This window comes from Nicrophorus vespilloides, unplaced genomic scaffold (assembly GCF_001412225.1).
Source record: "Nicrophorus vespilloides isolate i.1.1-1 unplaced genomic scaffold, Nicve_v1.0, whole genome shotgun sequence".
Taxonomy (NCBI): domain Eukaryota; kingdom Metazoa; phylum Arthropoda; class Insecta; order Coleoptera; family Silphidae; genus Nicrophorus; species Nicrophorus vespilloides.
Window position 1 is genome coordinate 1 of NW_017099899.1, and position 20,179 is coordinate 20,179.

The window sequence follows — 20,179 nt, forward strand, 5'->3', positions numbered from 1 at the left end:
GTAGTACAAACTTGGTGATCATAGCCGCACGATCTATTACTATCAAGGCTATATCATGGTACTTGATGGGACGTTTGTAGAGTGGATGTTTGTATGTTTTGGTAACGAGGAAATCTTGAGGATCGGCTTCATCGTCCGTAGTTTTCAAATTCAAATCTCCAAGTCTCACGTACTTCACAGGACCACTGAAAACAATCAAATCAACTTTCATTGAATTTAGTTATAGAATTAGTTCAAACAATGCTATGCTATTCCGACAATGAGCTGCAGTCAGAACGAATTTCAAACTGATCAAACTTCCTCCACAACCCCAATACGTCTCGTTGTGTTCAGTATCATCGTATCCCAATGCCGCCTGAAAAAATAATACATATATTATACAAATTGTTAAAATGTGCATTTAACATTTTAAACCATATGTGGAAATTCGGCAGTCGATGATGGTTCACCACCTCCACCCAGAATTTTATCGGGTTCATACAAAATTGGTCCCCATTTCTTGCAAGCTAATAAAATTAAAATACATTTATGAAAACTTATTTTTTTATTCTTTGGATTACCTTGTACACTTCTAAAGCCTGCAATTTCTGTAACATTTTCATCATCACAACAAACAGTTGTATCTTTTCCTTTGTATTCACAAAGTTTCGGTTTGTTCCCTATACCTAATTTAATACTTCTATAAGCCTGATGGCATTTCAATGCCTCAATACAAACACCTTTTGATCCATTTTCTAACACGCAATCATCTCCTAAATTATAAAAAAAGAATAATAACTTACACATTCGTATTTTTTTAAAGCTCACTTACCCCATTCAAGATCGGCTTTCGAACTAATTGCAAATAATATTAAGACAGCACTCTTATAAAGTATACAAAACATGATTTATGTTTTTGGAAATTACGCTCAGGCTATTTCTTTAACACTCAACTAAATACTTACTTTCCTGCTATAATCTATACCAACACTGTGGATTTCTCTGTCTCGTTGTAAACGAATAAACAAAAATATCAAGTGTTTTAATAACAAGTGGGAGTAGAAACAGCTTCTTAATCACGGCTGTGACCTTCATTTGCAGAAAAAATACTTTTGCAAATGAAGGTCACCAGTAAGAACGTGCCTTTGTCTATGTTTCTTAATTGAACAAGTTCAAAGTTTATTAAAAATAAGCAGATATCGTTATAAACCAATACAGTTCATTATAAATTTATGTATTTTATATGTCAATAAAATAATATTGCCAAAAAATGAAAATAATATTTTTTTTAATTCAATTATAACCAATTTCTTACAATTATTTTTTTTAACTTATTACATCAATTAAGAAACATCTTTGAAAACTTACGTAAATAAAGATTACTTATAATTTATTTTAGTTTTTTTCATGCGCATATTAAATACTAAAATAAATTAACGAATAGTAAATCTTGATTTTCTTAGATTTTACTTATTTATAAAAGAATTATTGCTTTGCATCGAAGGCCGTATATAATATAATCCTGCACATCAATGAAACTCGTGTAAAAGTTCAATTCGAATAAATGAAATAAACATTACAAGATACGTTAGATGCGTTTCTCTATATATCTAATTGTTTTTCATTATAATTTAAATCACAATTTTATATTTCTAACCTTACTAAATAATTCTAAATAGTAATAATAACTTGAGCCATTTGGCCAAACGATGTTCTCTATCCAATCTATATAGTAGGCGACTCTCGTGTATACTCCAGGACTGGGAGTCAGTAAGCATGGTTTTCCAAAAGAAGTTATTCCGTAAATATAATAAGTGCCACGCGGATTTTTAAATTGCAACGGTCCTCCGGAGTCTCCCTACAAAACAATTAAGTTTGATTTTAGCGTTAGTTAACAACAAAGAAGGTAAACTTACTTTGCATGTATCTCTGCCTACGAATCCAGCGCAAATTTGATGTTGCTCTTGAATGCCTTTATTTAAACTGCGCTCGTTCACATCGTAATTCAGTCTGCATTTCGTGTTATTAACATGGTTAAGATATAATTTTTGCAAATGCTCCGCCGCTCTTCCAAAGAATGATAGCAAACCCCATCCAGTAGCAATGAGATTATGTGGTGAATCAGTTATATTGATGTTCAGACAAGCAGGTTGAATGTATAGCGTAGTCTTCACTAATCTGTCTAATTCCAACAAAGCTATATCGTTATACTTACTAGGTCGTTTGTACAGTGGATGTCTGTGCACTCGCAACACTTGAAAGTCTTCAAACGTTTTTGAAACACTATCTGATATATTCAATGCTCCAAGTCTCACATACTTAACTGCTCCACTAAAATAAATAATATTAGAATAAAGCGAAGAAATAATGATAAATTGAATTACAATTCAGTTGTATTCAAACAATGTGATGCAGTTAAGATGAATTTTAAACTTATTAGGCTACCGCCGCAACCCCAAACTGTCTCGTTCGATCCATTAACAGCGTACCCTAATGCGGCCTTGAAATATAAAAAAATAAATATATTCTTGATCTATTGCCAAAATTATTAACCATGTGTGGAAATTCCGCTAGCAATGATGGTTCACCTCCTCCTCCAATGATCAGACTAATTTTTGGCACTATTCTAAAGCGATTCCAATTATTGCAAGCTAAAACAATTTGTTATTAACTAAACCGTAATTATAAAAAAAAACAAAATAATACAGAAAAATGTATATCATTTAAATCATATTAAACGTCTTGGATGACTATAAGTAAGTAAATACAAAATAAAACTAACCTTGCACACTTCTCACTCCTGTAATTTGCGTTACATTTTTATCGTTGCAACAAACCGTGGTGTGTTTTCCTTTGTACTCGCATAACTTCGGAAGTTTACCTACACCGAGTTTGATACTTTTGTAAACTTGCTCACATCTAGAAGCCTCCACGCAGACACCATTTTGACCGTTTTCCAATAAACATTCATCGCCTAAAAACAAATTTATTTATCATGAATTTATCAAAAAGTTTTAAATTAGTTATGCAAAAAACAAAATGAAAACACAAACTATATAAACAATTATAATTATATATTGCAAAATTTAATTAATAAAAACTTACCCCATTTAATCGAAATTCCGTAATTTATAGATATAAATATTATAAATGCATAGACAAGAAAACGGACAGACATGTTGACATTGAAGCAATCTGTGCTGCACTAAAATTGTTGTAAAAATAACCACATTTCAAGTCGTATAGTACAGTGCTCCCCAACCTTTTTATCGCCGCGGACCGGTCAACTTTTGATAATTTTACCGCAGCTCGCTGATGGAGCGACGTTGATACAGTTACACCAAAAATAAATATAAAGTGATTTAACATTTAACTCACAAGGTTCTAGTCAGTTAAAATAAAAAAGAAATAATTTAATGTTTGTACCGGGGGTTGGGGACCATTCGTATAATAAACAGAATTTGAAGCATACTTATTTACGTATTATTTAGTCTGAGCACATTCAACAATATACTCTTGAAATGCAAAATCCAGATCTACGTATTTTCCAATTATTATTTATGCTGCATTTTGAAGGCCGTGGAATATTTTCTTGTGTTCATTGAGAATCTCACAAAATTCCATAAATATAAAGGTTAAATTGTTTAATGAAGAGCTTGTTTATTTTAGTTTACCATAAAAATGATTTCATAGGAAAAACTAATTCCCTTATTTACATATATAATAATAGTTCAATAAAAAGTAAAATTTTTAATAATTTATTTTATTGTAATTAGTTATTTCAAATAAATTGAATTTTCAGTTAATCCTCTCTTTTCGAACAGAATTTCATTAGCAAATCTTCATTTTCATTGGAAAACAAAATTTATAAAACAAAAATAGATTTTCTATGAAGGCTTTCTGTCATTTTCTTGCAAATCGATTATACTTATGTGAAAGTTCAATGTGTATCGACGTTTATTGGATAAATAAGATTAAGATCATAAATTAGTTGCGTTTCACTATGTATTTAATTGTATTACATTATTATTTAAATCACAATTTTTAATAAGTAAATGTATCTAAATTATAATCATAGCTATTTTGGCCATTTGGCCAAATGATATTCTCTATCCAATCTATATAGTAGGCGACTCTCGTATATACTCCAGGACTAGGTGTCAATAAACAAGGTTTTCCAAAAGAAGTTATTCCGTAAATGTAAGAAACACCTTCCTGATTTAAGATTTGCAACGGTCCTCCGGAGTCTCCCTACAAAACAATTAAGTTTGATTTTAGCGTTAGTTAACAATTAAGCGGGAAAACTCACTTTGCAGGTGTCTCTACCTACGAAACCCGCACAAATTTGGTACTGCTCTTGAATGCCTTTACTTAAACTGCGCTCGTTCACATCGTAACTCTGTCTGCATTTCGTGTTATTCACGTGGTCAAGGTACGATTTCTGCAAATGCTGCGCCGGTTTTCCAAAGAATGACAGCAAACCCCATCCAGTAACAATGAGATTGTTAGGTGAATCAGTTAAATTGATGTTCAGGCAAGCAGGTTGAATGTATAGCGTAGTCTGCACTAATCTGTCCAATTCCAATAAAGCAATATCGTGATACTTACTAGGCCGTTTGTACAGTGGATGTCTGTACACTCTCAACACTTGAAAGTCTTTAAACGTATTTACAAGATTTTTGTTTACATTCAATGCCCCAAGTCTCACATATTTAACTGCCCTTCTAAAATAAGTATAATTAAAATAAAGCAAATAGGTTTACAAAAAATACAATACAATTCTTTTGTATTCAAGCAATGCGATGCAGTTAAGATGAATTTTAAACTTATAAGGCTACCGCCGCAACCCCAAACTGTCTCGTTCGATCCATTAACTTCGTACACTAATGCAGCCTTGAAATATAAAAAAATAATAAATATATTATGAAGCTATCGTCAAAATCGTTGACCATGTGTGGAAATTCTGCCTTTAATGATGGAACACCTCCTCCAATCAAATTCCTAGGCCTTCTTGGCCTAATTCTATAGAATTGCTTTATTGCTATACTGTTTTGATTCCAATTATTGCAAGCTTAAACAATTTGAATACACAGAAAAAATGTCATTTAGATTTTGTTTCAAATTAGACATCTTAATAAAAATGCTAATTGCAACAATAAGTTGCACTCAATAAAATCAAAATGAAATGCAACTGCTCCAAAGATAGACGTCTTAGTATAATTAAGTAAATATAAAATTCAACATACCTTGGACACTTCTCACTCCTGTAATGTGCGTTACATTTTTGTCGCTGCAACAAACAGTGGTGTGTTTTCCTTTGTACTCGCATAACTTTGGAAGTTTACCTACACCTAGTTTAATACTTTTGTAAACTTGCTCACATCTGAAAGCCTCAACGCAGGCACCACTTTCACCGTTTTCCAAAAAACATTCATCGCCTACAAACAAATTTATTTATCATGAATTTATCAAGAAGATTCCAAATTAGTTATAGAAAATTCCAAATTGAAACACAAATTATATAAATAATTTTAATTATATATTGCAAAAATTTAATTAATAAAAACTCACCCCATTTAATCGAAATTCCGTAGTTTATAGATATAAATATTACAAATGCATAACCAAGAAAACGGACAGACATCTTGACATTGAAGCAATCTATGCTGCACTGAAATTATAGCAAAAATATACGAGTTATTTTTTGCTATAATTACACATAATTTGAAGCATACTTATTTACGTATCATTTAATCTTAGCATATTAATCACTGTTGAAATGCAAAATCCTGATTTACGTTTTTTCCACTGGGATTATCGCTGCTTATTAAAGACCATGCGATGTTTTCTTGAGTTATTTGATAATCTTATTAAAGTTTAATAATTTATACTAGATAAATCGTTTGATTATGATAAAGCTTGTTTATTTTCGATTCACATAAAAATGATTTCATAAGCTAAACTACATGAAAAATAATAGTTCAATGAAAAGTAAACTTTTAGATAATTTATTTTCTTGCAATTAAATTATTAAAATACATTGAATTTACAATTAGTCCTCGGTTATGGAACATAATTTCGGTTCCCAATATTTAAAATGTATATTTGGTAGATATTTTTTTGTAACTAATGAATATGTAAACTTACATAATTTAATGTTATTTTTTATTTATTATGCATTTGCTATACAAATACTAATAAAACCTGAATTATGCGGTACTATTTTTAGAGCCTTCAAGTTTTAGACAAAATTTAACGTACTGTTGCAACGAATATTAGCAAATTTATGAAATCTTAATAAAATATTGATAAAAAATCATCCCCGAAAATTTACATTAATAATGAAAATGAAGTCTAAAAATGAATGCTATCATTATTTTCTGTTAATTTATATGAAATAAATATGTATTTCCAAAACTTATACTAGCTTTTATTTTCATTTTTTTTTGTTATACATACTTACAAACTTTGTTTACGTGATTTTCATTCGCTTAAAAAATACATGTTGAACGGATAATCGTGTAAATTCAGGAACGCTTGTATTTATTTTCCTTGTACAACGAAATTAAGAAATTACGTATTTATAAAAATATATCGATTTTCACTGAAAGTCTTGCATATTTTATTGAAAATCGGTTAGACTTATGTGAAATTTCAATGTGTATTTACATTCATAGAATAAATAAGATTAAGATCACAAATTAGTTGAGTTTCACTAAGTAACTCCTCACTCAATAAGTTCGTAGGATAACATATAGATGGCTTCTCTGTCGACAAATCCATATGATTTTTAGGAATTACCAACGTTAAAATAAAGTCTTTCAAAATTTCATGATAATCTGACGTTTAGTTCACGTGTTACAGTGGTTTTAGTGACGCTACTTTTGTAATTTTCTGAAAAAATCTGAATTTCGTGTGTTGATAAAAAATTGCTTTTGATGAGAAAAAATATCGTTCAAGCAACGTAATGGCTTGATAAATATTATGGGGATTTTTGTCCGTCAAGACAATTGGTAGAGAAGTGGTTAGCTGATTTTAAACGCTGTCGTACAGACACAAATGATGCTGAACTCTGGTCAGAAAACATAAAAAAGTCCACAGAATGGTTTTGGCCGATCGTAAATTGAAGTTGCGTGAGATAGCTGATACCCTGAAGATATCAGAAAGCAATGTATTCACCATTGTGCATGAACATTTCATCATGAGAAAGCTCTGTTCGAAATGGGTACCGCGTTTGCTCACAGTGGACCAAAAACAAGTGTCACAAGTCTATTAAAACGATGGCAGAAATGCACAAATTGCACTTTGAATTGCTTCTCTATCCACCGTATTTTCCTGATGTGGCTTCGAGCGACTACTACCTGTTTGCAGACCTAAAAAAAATACTTAGGAGACAGAGATTTGACTTCAATGAAGAAGTGATTGCCAAAACTGAAGCGTATTTTAATAAAAACTTACTCCTATCTAGAAAACTATTAATAAAAACTCACCCCATCTAATCGAAATTCCGTAATTTATAGATATAAATATTACAATTGCACAAACAATAAAACTCGCAGGCATGTTGACATTAAAGAAATCTGTGCTGCACTGAAATTTTATCAAAAATAATATCATTCAACTCTTATAATAAACAGAATTTGAAGCATACTTATTTACGTATTATTTAGTCTGAGCACATTAAACAATATATACTCTTGAAATGCAAAATCCAGATTTACATATTTTCCAATGCAATTATTGCTGCGTTTTGAAGGCCATGGGATATTTTCATGTGTTCGTTGAGAATCTCATTAAAATTCAATAAATATAGTTTATAAATCTTTTGATGAAGATATCGCTTGTTTATTCTAGATTCCCATAAAAAAATATCTCATTAGCAAAACTAATTCCAAATAATAACATCAAAAATATATTACAAATCTTGATTTTCAGCTTGCATATTTTGATAAGCAAGATTAATATCACAAATTACTTGCTTCTCTCTATGTATTTAATTGTATTACATTATTATTTAAATAATATACTAAGTGTTCCATTAGTAAATAAATCTAAATTGTAATCATAACTTGAACCATATGGCCAAACAATATTTTCAATCCAATCTATGTAATTAGCGACCCTCGTATAAACACCGGGACTGTTGGTCAAAAGACAAGCTTTTCCGAAAGATGTGACCCCGTGAATATAGTAGTTAAAGTACATTCGGAATTCGTATTTAGTTTGCAGCGGTCCTCCAGAATCTCCCTAAAATGAAACTAATAAATCTGCAACTCATAATAGTAATCTTAAGTAAATACCGGACAGGTGTCCTTTCCAGGATCACCAGCACAAATTTGTGTTTTTTCATCAATACCCTCATGCAGCGTTCTTAAATTAACATCGTAATTCCTGTTGCATTCCGTGTTGTTGACTTCGAAAATTGTGACTTTTTGCAGGTGATTCGAGGATTTCCCGAAGAAAGACAATAAACCCCAACCAGTGGCTATGAAGGATTTCGGCGTGGTCATATTGATGTTCAGACAAGCGGGATACGCGTATCCAGTAAAATTTACTGTCCCATCCAATTCTATTAAACCAATGTCATGATACTTCTTCGGTCGTTTGTACTGAGGATGTTTGTACGTCTTGAGTACTTTAAAGTACTGCGGATATGCGTCATCTTCGATACTACTTATATCCAAATCTCCGATGATCACGTGCTTCACCAAACCGCTGCAAAATGAACCATTAGTAAAATATTATCAAATCGTAATAGTTTTTAACTTTACAAATCTGCGCTGTGCAAACAATGGGATGCCGTTAAAACAAATTTCGAACTGATCAAACTACCACCGCAACCCCACTTAGTCCTATTGCTACCATCATCATACCCAAGAGCGACCTTAAAAACTTACATATTAATATTGATTTTTCAATCTAATAAAAAGCAACTCAACCATGTGAGGAAACTCTTTTGATAAAGCTGATTTACCTCCCCCTACAGCCCTATACGAATGTATCTTTGACCTTATCCAAATATTACAAGCTAAAAACATATAATTAACAATACTATAAAAAAAAGAGATTTCCATTACCTTGCACACTACGCACTCCTCTCAATAACGTAGCATTTTTATCGCCACAGCAAACCGTCGTCTCTTTTCCTTTGTATTCGCAAGGAGCTGGAACCTTCCCAATACCAAGTTTGAGGCTCATGTAAACCTGCTGGCATTTTAGAGCTTCTATGCAAACTCCCTTTGATCCATTTTCCAAATCACATTCATCACCTTAAACAAAAACAAATGATTTTTTCTGGAGCAAATACTTATAGCACCTGCTTAACAGCGTACGTAATATTTTTTTAATTAGTCTACGTTTATAGTTCAAGGTTACTATTTATTTTCTCCATTCTTTTTACATATTCATCAATACCTTCTATTTTTTATTCGAAAAATAACGCATTATTCAATCAGTTTTTATTCGAATAAAACTTACCCCATTTCAACGTATATATAAAACTGATTGATACGAATATTATTTGAACGCAGTAGAACGCTTTGTAAAACATGTTTCTCATGGAAGTAATCACGCAATACTGAAAGCCCACTTTAATGAAATTCTTGTGTATATATTTCTTCCGCCATAAATTAAACGTTTGTCTAATTATTGAATGTTTATTTCCATATTTATACTCGTCTTGTAAGCAAATTTTGTTTTTTTTATCATTGATTACAATGATTTATATTTGTAGTATATAATGCACGTTTGAAAGCCAATCAACTATTCGTCCTAATTAATTTATTTAATGTACTAATCTTGTGATTACCAAAGTAAATAAATATTAACCATGTGATTTACATTACATTATATAATTAATTTAAAAAAAGGTTTGCTTTCGCTTCAATATTAAAACAATACATTACAGCAAAATGGTTTAAAACGTTATATATTATTTTAAATATAAATAACTCCGACTTTAATAACAAACTAAATTTGAATTGTGCGAAATTAAAATAAATTCTTGAAAATTAGTACTGAAAATATATTTTGTATAGAAAAAATATTGTTTTTTCTTTTATAGAGTCAAGTTTCCTTTTTGTGCAGTTTATTTGAAAGCCCACAACTAGTCTAGTTTTAAAAACTATGAAAACTATTTTGAGAAAAGTTAAATAAATTATTTAAAAAAAAATATTACATATTCTTAAATGGAGTAAATTTTATAATAATATACTAATAGATACAGTTTAAAATTATTTATAAAAAAATAACATCAAAAATTGGAAGTGTCACATAAAACTCATTTTGTGTTACCTTTTGTCATCTTTCTAACAACTTGATATCTCTGCGCTCTTAAAACTGCTGGTTCAAGTTATCATAATTAGTAAAGTTTTACCATTCAAAGAGTTTTGCAAACTGCGAAATAAATGGTAATCTGATGGTACAAGGTCAGAGCGATATGCGTGATGTAACAACACTTTACAACCTAGCTACAATAATTTTCCACGTGTTAACAAACATGTGTTAGGATTTGCATTGCAAAAAAAAGTTCAATGAAAAGTAAACTTTTTATTTTCGATTCGCATAAAAATGATTTCATAAGCTAACCTACATGAACAATAAATAACTAAATGTAAAGTAAACTTTTAGATAATCTATTTTCTTGCAATTAGTTTATTAAAATACATTGAATTTATAATCCTCGGTTTTTGAACATAAATATCGATACAATATATACTCTTGAAATGCAAAATCCAGATTTACATATTTTCCAATGCAATTATTGCTGCAATTTGAAGGCCATGGTATATTTTCTTGTGTTCGTTGAGAATCTCGTTAAAGTTCAATAAATATAGTTTATAAATCTTTTGATGAAGATAACGCTTGTTCATTCTAGATTCCCATAAAAAATATTTCATTAGCAAAACTAATTCCATTATCAACATTATAAACAATTAAATTTCAATGAAAAGTAAACTTTTTTAATAATTGATTTTATGTAATTAGTTATTTAAAATACATCAAATACATAGTTAATCCTTGGTTTTCAAAAACTTATTATAAATCTTGATTTTCACTGAAAGCTTTGCATATTTTGATAAATAAGATTATATCACTATATGTATTTAATTGTATTACATTATTATTTAAATCATAATGTTCTAAGTCATAGGCCATATGGCCAAACAATATTTTCAATCCAATCTATGTAATTAGCGACCCTCGTGTAAACACCGGGACTGTTGGTCAAAAGACAAGCTTTTCCGAAAGATGTGACCCCGTGAATATAGTAGTTACGGTACAATTGGAATTGGTATTTAGTTTGCAGCGGTCCTCCAGAATCTCCCTAAAATGAAACTAATAAATCAGCAACTCATAAAAATAATCTTAAGTAAATACCGGGCAGGTGTCCTTTCCAGGATCACCAGCACAAATTTGTGTTTTTTCATCAATACCGTCCTGCAGCGTTCTTAAATTAACACCGTAATTCCTGTTGTACTCCGTGTTGTTGTCTTCGAAAATTGTGACTTTTTGCAGGTGATTTGAGGATTTTCCGAAGAAAGACAACAAACCCCAACCAGTGGCTATGAAGGATTTCGGCGTGGTCATATTGATGTTCAGACAAGCGGGATACGCGTATTCAGTAAAATTTACTGTCCCATCCAATTCTATTAAACCAATGTCATGATATTTCTTCGGTCGTTTGTACAGAAGATGTTTGTAAGTCTTGAGTACTTTAAAGTACTGCGGATAAGCGTCATCGTCGATACTACTTATATCCAAATCTCCGATGCTCACGTGCTTCACCGAACCGCTGCAAAGTGAACCATTAGTAAAATATTATCAAATCGTAATAGTTTTTAACTTTACAAATCTGCGCTGTGCAAACAATGGGATGCGGTTAAAACGAATTTCGAACTGATCAAACTACCACCGCAACCCCACTTAGTCCTATTGTTACCATCATCATACCCAAGAGCGACCTTAAAAATTTACATATTAATATTGATTTATTAATGAAAAAAAAAAACTCAACCATGTGTGGAAACTCTTTTGATAAAGCTGATTCACCTCCCCCTATAATCCTAAACAAATGTAGCTTTGACCTTATCCAAATATTACAAGCTAAAAACATATAATTAATAATAATATAAAAAGAGATTTCCATTACCTTGCACACTACGCACTCCTCTCAATAACGTAGCATTTTTATCGCCACAGCAAACCGTCGTCTCTTTTCCTTTATATTCGCAAGGAGCTGGAACCTTCCCAATACCAAGTTTGAGGCTCATGTAAACCTGCTGGCATTTTATAGCTTCTATGCAAACTCCCTTTGATCCATTTTCGAAATCACATTCATCACCTTAAATAAAAAAAAACGAATGTATTTATTTCTGAAGCAAATACTTATAGCTGCTGCTTAACAACGTACGTAATTTTCTTTAATTAATCCAAAGTTTTGGTTCAAGGTTACTATTTATTTTGTCCATTCTAATACATATACATCAATATCTTCTATTTTCCATTCGAAAAATCAGGTTTTATTCGAATTAAACTTACCCCATTGCAACGTATATATTAAACTGATTGATATGAATATTATTTGAACGCAGTAAAACTCTTTGTAAAACATGTTTTTCTTGGAAGTTATCACGCAATACTGAAATCTCACTTTATTAAGGTTCTTGTGTATATATATTTCTTCCGCGATAAATTAGACGTTTGTCTGGTAGCAGAACATAACTTATTCATTTTTTATTTCCATATTGATACTCGTCTTGTTTACAAACAAAATTTGTTGTTTTTTTATCATTTTATAATTCTTTATATTTGCAGTATAATGAATGCACTTGTTGAAGGCCAATTAACTATCCGTCCTAATTAATTTATTTGATGTTCTAATCCTGTGATTACCAAAGTAAATAAATATTAACAATGTGATTTACGTTACATTATATAATGTTAATCTAAAAAAGGTTTGCTTTCGCTTAGTTCAAAAATATATTTTCTATACAAAAATTATTGTTTTTTCTTTGATACAGTCAAGTTTCCTTTTTGTGCAGTTTATTTGAAAGTCCACAACTAGTCCAGTTTTAAACAGTTCGTTATAAGCTCGAAAACTATGAGAACTATTTTGAGAAAACTGAAATAATATATTTAAAAAAAATTATTACATATTCTTAAATAGAGTAAAATAATTTATAATAATATACTAATAGATACTGTTTAAAATTATTTATAAAAAATAACATCAAAAATTGAAAGTGTCACAACTCATTTTTGTGACCTTTTGTCATTTTTATAACTCTGCGCTCTTAAAACTGCTGGTTCAAGTTATCATAATTAGTAAAGTTTTACCATTCAAAGAGTTTAGCAAACTGCGAATAAATGGTAATCTGATGGTACAAGATCAGAGCTATATGCGAGATGTAACAACACTTTACAACCTAGCTCCAATAATTTTCTACGAGTTACCCAAGATGTGTTAGGATTTGCATTGCAAACCAAACTTCAATGAAAAGTAAACTTTTTAGTAATTAATTGTATTGTTATTATTTATTTAAAATACATTGAATTTACAGTTGAACCTCGGTTTTGGAACAAATTTCGGTTCCCAAATAGAATTTCATAACATCAAAAACTTATTACAAATCTCGATTGTAAAATAAAATTTTATGTATTTATAAAAAATATTGATATTTGCTGAAAGCCTTGCATATTTTGATAAATTAGATTAAGATCATAAAGTACTTGCGTCTCTTTATTTAAATTACTATTTTCTAGATCTTAAATTAGTAAATATATCTAAATAGTATTCATAACTTGAGCCATTTGGCCAAACGATATTCTCTATCCACTCTATATAGTAGGCAACTCTCGTGTATACTCCAGGACTAGGTGTCAATAAACAAGGTTTTCCAAAAGATGTTATTCCGTAAATGTAAGAAGCACCTTTCTGATTTTGGAATTGCAACGGTCCTCCGGAGTCTCCCTACAAAACAATTTAGTTTGATATTAGCGTTAGTTAATAATTAAGCGGAAAAACTCACTTTGCAGGTGTCTCTACCTACAAAACCCGCACAAATTTGTTGCTGCTCTTGAATACCTTTACGTAAACTGCGCTCGTTCACATGGTAATTCTGTCTGCATTCTGTGTTATTCACGTGGTTAAGGTACAATTTCTGCAAATGGTCCGCCGGTTTTCCAAAGAATGACAGTAAACCCCATCCAGTAGCAATGAGATAGTTAGGTGAATCAGTCAAATTGATGTTCAAGCAAGCAGGTTGAATGTATAGCGTAGTGTTCACTAATCTGTCCAATTCCAACAAACCAATATCGTGGTATTTACTACGTCGTTTGTACAGTGGATGTCTGTACACTCTCAACACTTGAAAGTCTTCAAACGTTTTCGAAACACTATCTGATATATTCAATGCTCCTAGTCTCACATACTTAACTGGTCCACTAAAATAAATATAATTAGAATAAAGCGAACAAATAAAGAAATATTGAATTACAATGAAAATGTATTCAAACAATGTGATGCAGTCAAGATGAATTTTAAACTTATTAGGCTACCGCCGCAACCCCAAACTGTCTCGTTCGTTCCATTATCAGCGTACCCTAATGCAGCCTTGAAATACAAAAAAATAAATAAATATATTCTTGAGCTATCGTCAAAACTGTTAACCATGTGTGGAAATTCCCCTATTAATGCTGGTTCACCTCCTCCTCCAAGGATATAGAAAGCAAGAGATGATGACGAAATTCTAAAGCGATTCCAATTATTGCAAGCTTAAACAATTTGTTTAGTTAACCATAATTATAAAAATAGCAAAATAATACTAAAAAAATCACTTAAATCATATTAGTATACATAAGTAAATATAAAATAAAATTTACCTTGCACACTTCTCACTCCTGTAATGTGCGTTACATTTTTGTCGCTGCAACAAACCGTGGTATGTTTTCCTTTGTACTCGCACAACTTCGGAAGTTTACCTACACCGAGTTTGATACTTTTGTAAACTTGCTCACATCTGGAAGCCTCAACGCAGACACCATTTTCACCGTTTTCTAACAAACATTCATCGCCTACAAATAAATTTATTTAGAAATGAGTGAATTTATCAAGAAGTTAATATATTAATAATTTCTAAATTAGTTATACAAAATACAAAATGAAAACACAAATTATATAATAAATTTTAATTATATATTGCAAAAAATAATTCATAAAAACTCACCCCATTTAATCGAAATTCCGTAATTTATAGATATAAATATTACAATTGCACAAACAAGAAAACGGACAGACATGTTGACATTGTAGCAATCTCTGCTGCAATGATATAGAATCTGATTCATACTTATTTACGTGTGTAATATGATCAGACTAAATAATGTCTGATCATATTACACAATATATACTCTCGAAATGCAAATTCCGAATTTACGTATTTTCCAATGCAATTATTGCTGCGTTTTGAGGGTCATGGGGATATTTCCTTGTTTTCATTGAGAATCTCATTAAATTCAATAAATATAATGAATTAATCGTTTGATCAAGATTATGCTTGTTTATTTTCGATTCCCATAAAAAGATTTCGTAAGCAAAACTACTTCTATTAAGTCCATGAAAAATAATAGTTCAATGAAAGTAAGACTCTTATGAAAATTCACATACGTGACGACACATGACTAACAACTTGTATTTCATTATCAATCATAATTATCAATCTTTAAGCTGTTAAGTGTTCATTGTCTTAAAAATATGTACTATTTGGCCAAACTATATTTTCTATCCAATCTATAAAGTAGGCGACTCTCGAGTATACTCCAGGACTGGGAGTCAATAAGCATGGTTTATCAAACGAAGTAATTCTGTAATCATCGCTTGGATTTTTATATTGTATAATACAAACCAGTTTAATATTAGTGTTAATGCAAAGAAAAATATTTCAACTCACTTTGAAAGTGTCTCTACACTCAAATCCAACGCAAATTTTCTGCTCTTTAGTTAAGTAAATCTTCTAGTTCATAAATTTAAAATAATTATGAAACAAATAATTATATTACAAAATGTATCTAAAAATTTAAGTAAAAAATTATCATAATTAATGTTTATCATAAAAAGTAGATCTAAGAATGTAAGTTTTTTTTATAATTCATAATATTCTATTGTATTCATAACAATACGTATATATTTTATAATTGTGACGCAAATAATAAATTAAATAAATATAAGGATCTAGAGATAGGTAAGTATTAAGCTCTGGTGGGATTCCAAAATATAAACGTTTGTACAAATTTGACAAACAAACATTTTTTTTTACATTTTACAAGATTTCAAACTTAAGCATGAAGAAAGTACTGTGATGGTGAATTATTTCCATACGGTTATTTGTCACATACATTCTTTTTTCAATATATACATATTGTCTATACAATACATTGCATTAAAATACAGGAGTAGGTGAAGCTGTTATTATATGGCGTTTGGCCAAACAATATTTTCAATTCATTCTATGTAATTAGCGACCCTCGTGTAAACACCGGGACTGTTGGTCAAAAGACAAGCTTTTCCGAAAGACGTGACCCCGTGAATATAGCAGTTATGGTAGAATTTAGTTTGCAGCGGACCCCCAGAATCTCCCTAAAATTAAAGTAATCTTAAGTGAAATAATCATGAAAATAATCTTAAGTACCTGACAGGTGTCCTTTCCAGGATCACCAGCACAAATTTGTGTTTTTTCATCAATACCGTCCTGCAGCGTTCTTAAATTAACACCGTAATTCCTGTTGCATTCCGTGTTGTTGACTTCGAAAATTGTGACTTTTTGCAGGTGATTTGAGGATTTCCCGAAGAAAGACAACAAACCCCAACCAGTGGCTATGAAGGATTTCGGTGAGGTCATATTGATGTTCAGACAAGCGGGATACGCGTATTCAGTAAAATTTACTGTCCCATCCAATTCTATTAAACCAATGTCGTGATATTTTTTCGGTCGTTTGTACTGAGGATGTTTGTAAGTCTTGAGTACTTTAAAGTACTGCGGATAAGCGTCATCATCGATACGACTTATATCCAAATCTCCTATTTTCACGTGCTTCACCGGACCGCTGCAAAATGAAACCATCAATAAAATATTATCATATTGTAATACTTTTCAGGTATATAAATCTGGGCTATGCAAACAATGGGATGCGGTTAAAACGAATTTCGAACTGATCAAACTACCACCGCAACTCCAACTAGTCCTCTTGCTACCATCAGCACTATACCCAAGAGCGGCCTTGAAAACTTACATATTAATACAGATTTATTAATGGATACAAAAAATAATTCAACCATGTGAGGAAACTCTTTCGATAAAGCTGATACACCTCCACCTATAATCCTCTCCGAATAGATCTTTGACCTTAACAAAATATTACAAGCTAAAAATATATTATTAATAATACTAATAAAAAAAACATATTTCCATTACCTTGCACACTACGTACTCCTCTTAATAATGTAGCATTTCTATCGCCATAGCAAACGGTCGTCTCTTTTCCTTTGTATTTGCAAACAGTTGGAACCTTCCCAATACCAAGTTTAAGACCCATGTAAACCTGCTGGCATTTTAGAGCTTCTATGCAAACTCCTTTTGATCCATTTTCCAAATCGCATTCATCACCTTAAACAAAAAAGTAATTTATTTTCGATATTCCAAATACTTTTAGCTGCTACGAAAACAACTTATTTTTTTTAATTAATCTACATTTTTAGTACAAGGTTTCTTTTTTTTTCTACGTTTTAATACATATTCAAAAAACGCCATTATTCCATCACTTTTTTTTCGAACAAAACTTACCCCATTCCAACGCGTATATAAAACTGATTGATACGAAAATTATTTGAACGCAGTAAAACTCTTTGCAAAACATGTTTCTCTTCGAAGTTTCATACAACACTAGAATCCCACTTGATTGAGCATATTAATACTCTTCTTCTTTATAAACAATTTTTGTTTTTCGTTGATTATATTTTTGCAGTATAATTAATGCACTTAATTAATTTCATTGATGTTCCAATCTTGCGATTACCAAAGTAAATAAATTTGTACAATGCAATTAATGGACAAATCCGAACAACAAAGTAAAAGACAAAAAAAATATTAAGACAAGTAAGTCTTCCAGTTGATAAATATAAAATAATTCTAAAACCTGTAAATTATCATCAAGTAAAATTAAATTTCAAAATGTATCTAAAATTTTGTACATTTTAAAGAACACATATAATAAGAAGCACATCCAACAAACTAAGTTTATTTTTTATAATTCGCAGTCTGTTTGATAAAGTGCTAAATCATATTCATAACAATACGCTTATATTTTATATTTGTGACGCGAATAATAAATAAAATAAATATAAGAATCCCGAGATAAGTAAGCATTAAGCGCTGGCATGATTTCAAAATATATTTGAAATAAGTTATGTTGAAATGTTTGTACATGTAAAATGAACAATTTTATAATATTTTTATATTTTACAATTTTTTAAATACAAAAAATTCTAAACTAAGAAAGTACTTTGATGGTGACTTATGCCTAAAGCAAATTTGTCATATACATATTTTTAACTTGATTTATTCACATAAACATTAAAATTTCAGAGAAAATAAATCTAATATAAAAAAAATATGAAGCTTGTGTCAGTGTCATAATCCAATAATACTGTCATTATATGGTTTCTGGCCAAACAATATTTTCAATCCAATCTATGTAATTTGCGACCCTCGTATAAACACCGGGACTGTTGGTCAAAAGACAAGCTTTTCCGAATGATGTGACCCCGTGAATATAGTAATTAGGGAACAATTTAGAATGGTGTTTAGTTTGCAGCGGTCCTCCAGAATCTCCCTAAAATGAAACTAATAAACCAGCAACTCATAAAAATAATCTAAAGTAAATACCGGGCAGGTGTCCTTTCCAGGATCACCAGCACAAATTTGTGTTTTTTCATCAATACCCTCCTGCAGCGTTCTTAAATTAGCACCGTAATTTCTGTTGCATTCCGTGTTGTTGACTTCGAAAATGGTAACTTTTTGCAGGTGATTCGAGGAATTCCCAAAGAAAGACAACAAACCCCAACCAGTGGCTATGAAGGATTTCGGTGAGGTCATATTTATGTTCAGACAAGCGGGATATGCGTATTCAGAAAAATTTACAGACCCATCCAACTCTATTATAGCAATATCGTGATATTTTTTCGGTCGTTTGTACTGAGGATGTTTGTAAGTTTTGAGTACTTTAAAGTACTGCGGATATGCGTCATCTTCGATACTACTTATATCCAAATCTCCTATGCTCACGTGCTTCACCGGACCGCTGCAAAGTGAACCATCAGTAAAATATTATCAAATCGTAATAGTTTTTAACTTTACAAATCTTTGCTGTGCAAACAATGGGATGCGGTTAAAACGAATTTCGAGCTGATCAAACTACCACCGCAACTCCATTTAGTCATATTGCTACCATCATACCCAAGAGCGACCTTGGAAACTTACATATTAATATTGATTTACTAATGGAATCCTGAAATAACTCAACCATGTGAGGAAACTCTTTTGATAAAGCTGATACACCTCCGCCTATAATCCTCTCCGAGAAGAACTTTGACCTTAACCAAATATTACAAGCTAAAAGTATATTATTAATAATAATAAAAGCAAAGAGATTTCCATTACCTTGCACACTACGCACTCCTCTCAATAACGTAGCATTTTTATCGCCACAGCAAACCGTCGTCTCTTTTCCTTTGTATTCGCAAGGAGCTGGAACCTTCCCAATACCAAGTTTGAGGCTCATGTAAACCTGCTGGCATTTTAGAGCTTCTATGCAAACTCCCTTTGATCCATTTTCCAAATCACATTCATCGCCTTAAATAAAAAATAAAAATATTTTTTTGAAGCAAATACTTATAGTTGCTGCATAACAACGTACGTAGTTTTCTTTAATTAATCTACATTTTTGTTTCAAGGTTACCATTTATTTTGTCCATTTTAATACATATTCAACAATATCTTCTATTTTCCATTCGAAAAATAACGCATTATTCAATCAGTTTTTATTCGAATATAACTTACCCCATTCCAACGTATATATAAAACTGATTGATACGAATATCATTTGAACGCAGTAGAACGCTTTGTAAAACATGTTTCTCTTGGAA

General features: G+C 30.9%; 6 protein-coding genes across 6 annotated transcripts; all 6 read right to left on the reverse strand.

Moving 5' to 3' along the window:
• Positions 1-11: 11 nt before the first annotated feature.
• On the reverse strand, positions 12-1,478 carry LOC108565995 (serine protease snake-like; the record flags this gene model as incomplete). The annotated part of the gene is made up of 7 exons (XM_017925690.1): positions 1,450-1,478; positions 945-1,050; positions 812-863; positions 561-752; positions 415-506; positions 240-355; positions 12-185 (listed from the first exon to the last, which is right to left on the reverse strand). Coding segments are annotated over exons 1-7 (761 nt in total), but the record flags the coding sequence as incomplete, so codon positions are not given.
• LOC108565999 (serine protease snake-like) lies at positions 1,416-3,344 on the reverse strand. Its single transcript, XM_017925694.1, has 7 exons — positions 3,242-3,344; positions 3,085-3,184; positions 2,762-2,953; positions 2,533-2,630; positions 2,364-2,479; positions 1,896-2,310; positions 1,416-1,837 (listed from the first exon to the last, which is right to left on the reverse strand). The coding sequence occupies exons 2-7, from the start codon at positions 3,155-3,157 to the stop codon at positions 1,616-1,618; spliced, it is 1,116 nt and encodes a 371-aa protein (XP_017781183.1). The 5' UTR covers positions 3,158-3,184; positions 3,242-3,344; the 3' UTR covers positions 1,416-1,615.
• Positions 3,345-4,000: 656 nt separating this feature from the next.
• LOC108565996 lies at positions 4,001-9,547 on the reverse strand. The gene is made up of 13 exons (XM_017925691.1): positions 9,457-9,547; positions 9,057-9,248; positions 8,919-9,007; positions 8,751-8,863; positions 8,280-8,694; positions 8,007-8,226; positions 7,470-7,474; positions 5,551-5,650; positions 5,226-5,417; positions 4,929-5,050; positions 4,757-4,872; positions 4,289-4,703; positions 4,001-4,230 (listed from the first exon to the last, which is right to left on the reverse strand). The coding sequence occupies exons 1-13, from the start codon at positions 9,536-9,538 to the stop codon at positions 4,024-4,026; spliced, it is 2,268 nt and encodes a 755-aa protein (XP_017781180.1). The 5' UTR covers positions 9,539-9,547; the 3' UTR covers positions 4,001-4,023.
• A 1,578-nt stretch (positions 9,548-11,125) lies between these two features.
• Positions 11,126-12,592, reverse strand: LOC108565997 (venom protease-like). The gene is made up of 6 exons (XM_017925692.1): positions 12,520-12,592; positions 12,131-12,322; positions 11,996-12,084; positions 11,830-11,942; positions 11,359-11,773; positions 11,126-11,305 (listed from the first exon to the last, which is right to left on the reverse strand). Exons 1-6 carry the CDS (start codon positions 12,590-12,592, stop codon positions 11,126-11,128), a joined length of 1,062 nt encoding a protein of 353 aa, XP_017781181.1.
• Positions 12,593-13,667: 1,075 nt separating this feature from the next.
• LOC108565998 lies at positions 13,668-20,179 on the reverse strand. The gene is given in 14 exon segments (XM_017925693.1): positions 13,668-13,951; positions 14,010-14,424; positions 14,478-14,593; positions 14,651-14,754; positions 14,863-15,054; positions 15,207-15,328; positions 16,464-16,615; positions 16,668-17,082; positions 17,140-17,255; positions 17,312-17,400; positions 17,451-17,642; positions 19,515-19,646; positions 19,695-19,886; positions 20,094-20,179. Coding segments are annotated over 14 exon segments (2,529 nt in total). The 5' UTR covers positions 20,167-20,179; the 3' UTR covers positions 13,668-13,732.
• On the reverse strand, positions 18,549-19,538 carry LOC108566000 (serine protease snake-like). The gene is made up of 3 exons (XM_017925695.1): positions 19,392-19,538; positions 18,921-19,335; positions 18,549-18,867 (listed from the first exon to the last, which is right to left on the reverse strand). Exons 1-3 carry the CDS (start codon positions 19,472-19,474, stop codon positions 18,688-18,690), a joined length of 678 nt encoding a protein of 225 aa, XP_017781184.1. The 5' UTR covers positions 19,475-19,538; the 3' UTR covers positions 18,549-18,687.

Coding starts and splice junctions, on each gene's coding strand:
- LOC108565999 (XM_017925694.1), bottom strand. CDS start 3,157: ATGTCTGTCCGTTTTCTTGTCTATGCATTTATAATATTTATATCTATA. Junction 2,631..2,761: donor AGGAGTGAGAAGTGTGCAAG/GTTAGTTTTATT, acceptor AAATTGTTTTAG/CTTGCAATAATTGGAATCGC. Junction 2,311..2,363: donor TGTTTGAATACAACTGAATT/GTAATTCAATTT, acceptor TATTTATTTTAG/TGGAGCAGTTAAGTATGTGA.
- LOC108565996 (XM_017925691.1), bottom strand. CDS start 9,538: ATGAGAAACATGTTTTACAAAGCGTTCTACTGCGTTCAAATAATATTC. Junction 8,864..8,918: donor CAAAAGAGTTTCCTCACATG/GTTGAGTTGCTT, acceptor TAAGTTTTTAAG/GTCGCTCTTGGGTATGATGA. Junction 5,051..5,225: donor AGGAGTGAGAAGTGTCCAAG/GTATGTTGAATT, acceptor AAATTGTTTAAG/CTTGCAATAATTGGAATCAA.
- LOC108565997 (XM_017925692.1), bottom strand. CDS start 12,592: ATGTTTTACAAAGAGTTTTACTGCGTTCAAATAATATTCATATCAATC. Junction 11,943..11,995: donor CAAAAGAGTTTCCACACATG/GTTGAGTTTTTT, acceptor TAAATTTTTAAG/GTCGCTCTTGGGTATGATGA. Junction 11,306..11,358: donor CTGGAAAGGACACCTGCCCG/GTATTTACTTAA, acceptor GTTTCATTTTAG/GGAGATTCTGGAGGACCGCT.
- LOC108566000 (XM_017925695.1), bottom strand. CDS start 19,474: ATGACTAAATGGAGTTGCGGTGGTAGTTTGATCAGCTCGAAATTCGTT. Junction 19,336..19,391: donor TGTTTGCACAGCAAAGATTT/GTAAAGTTAAAA, acceptor TTCACTTTGCAG/CGGTCCGGTGAAGCACGTGA. Junction 18,868..18,920: donor CTGGAAAGGACACCTGCCCG/GTATTTACTTTA, acceptor GTTTCATTTTAG/GGAGATTCTGGAGGACCGCT.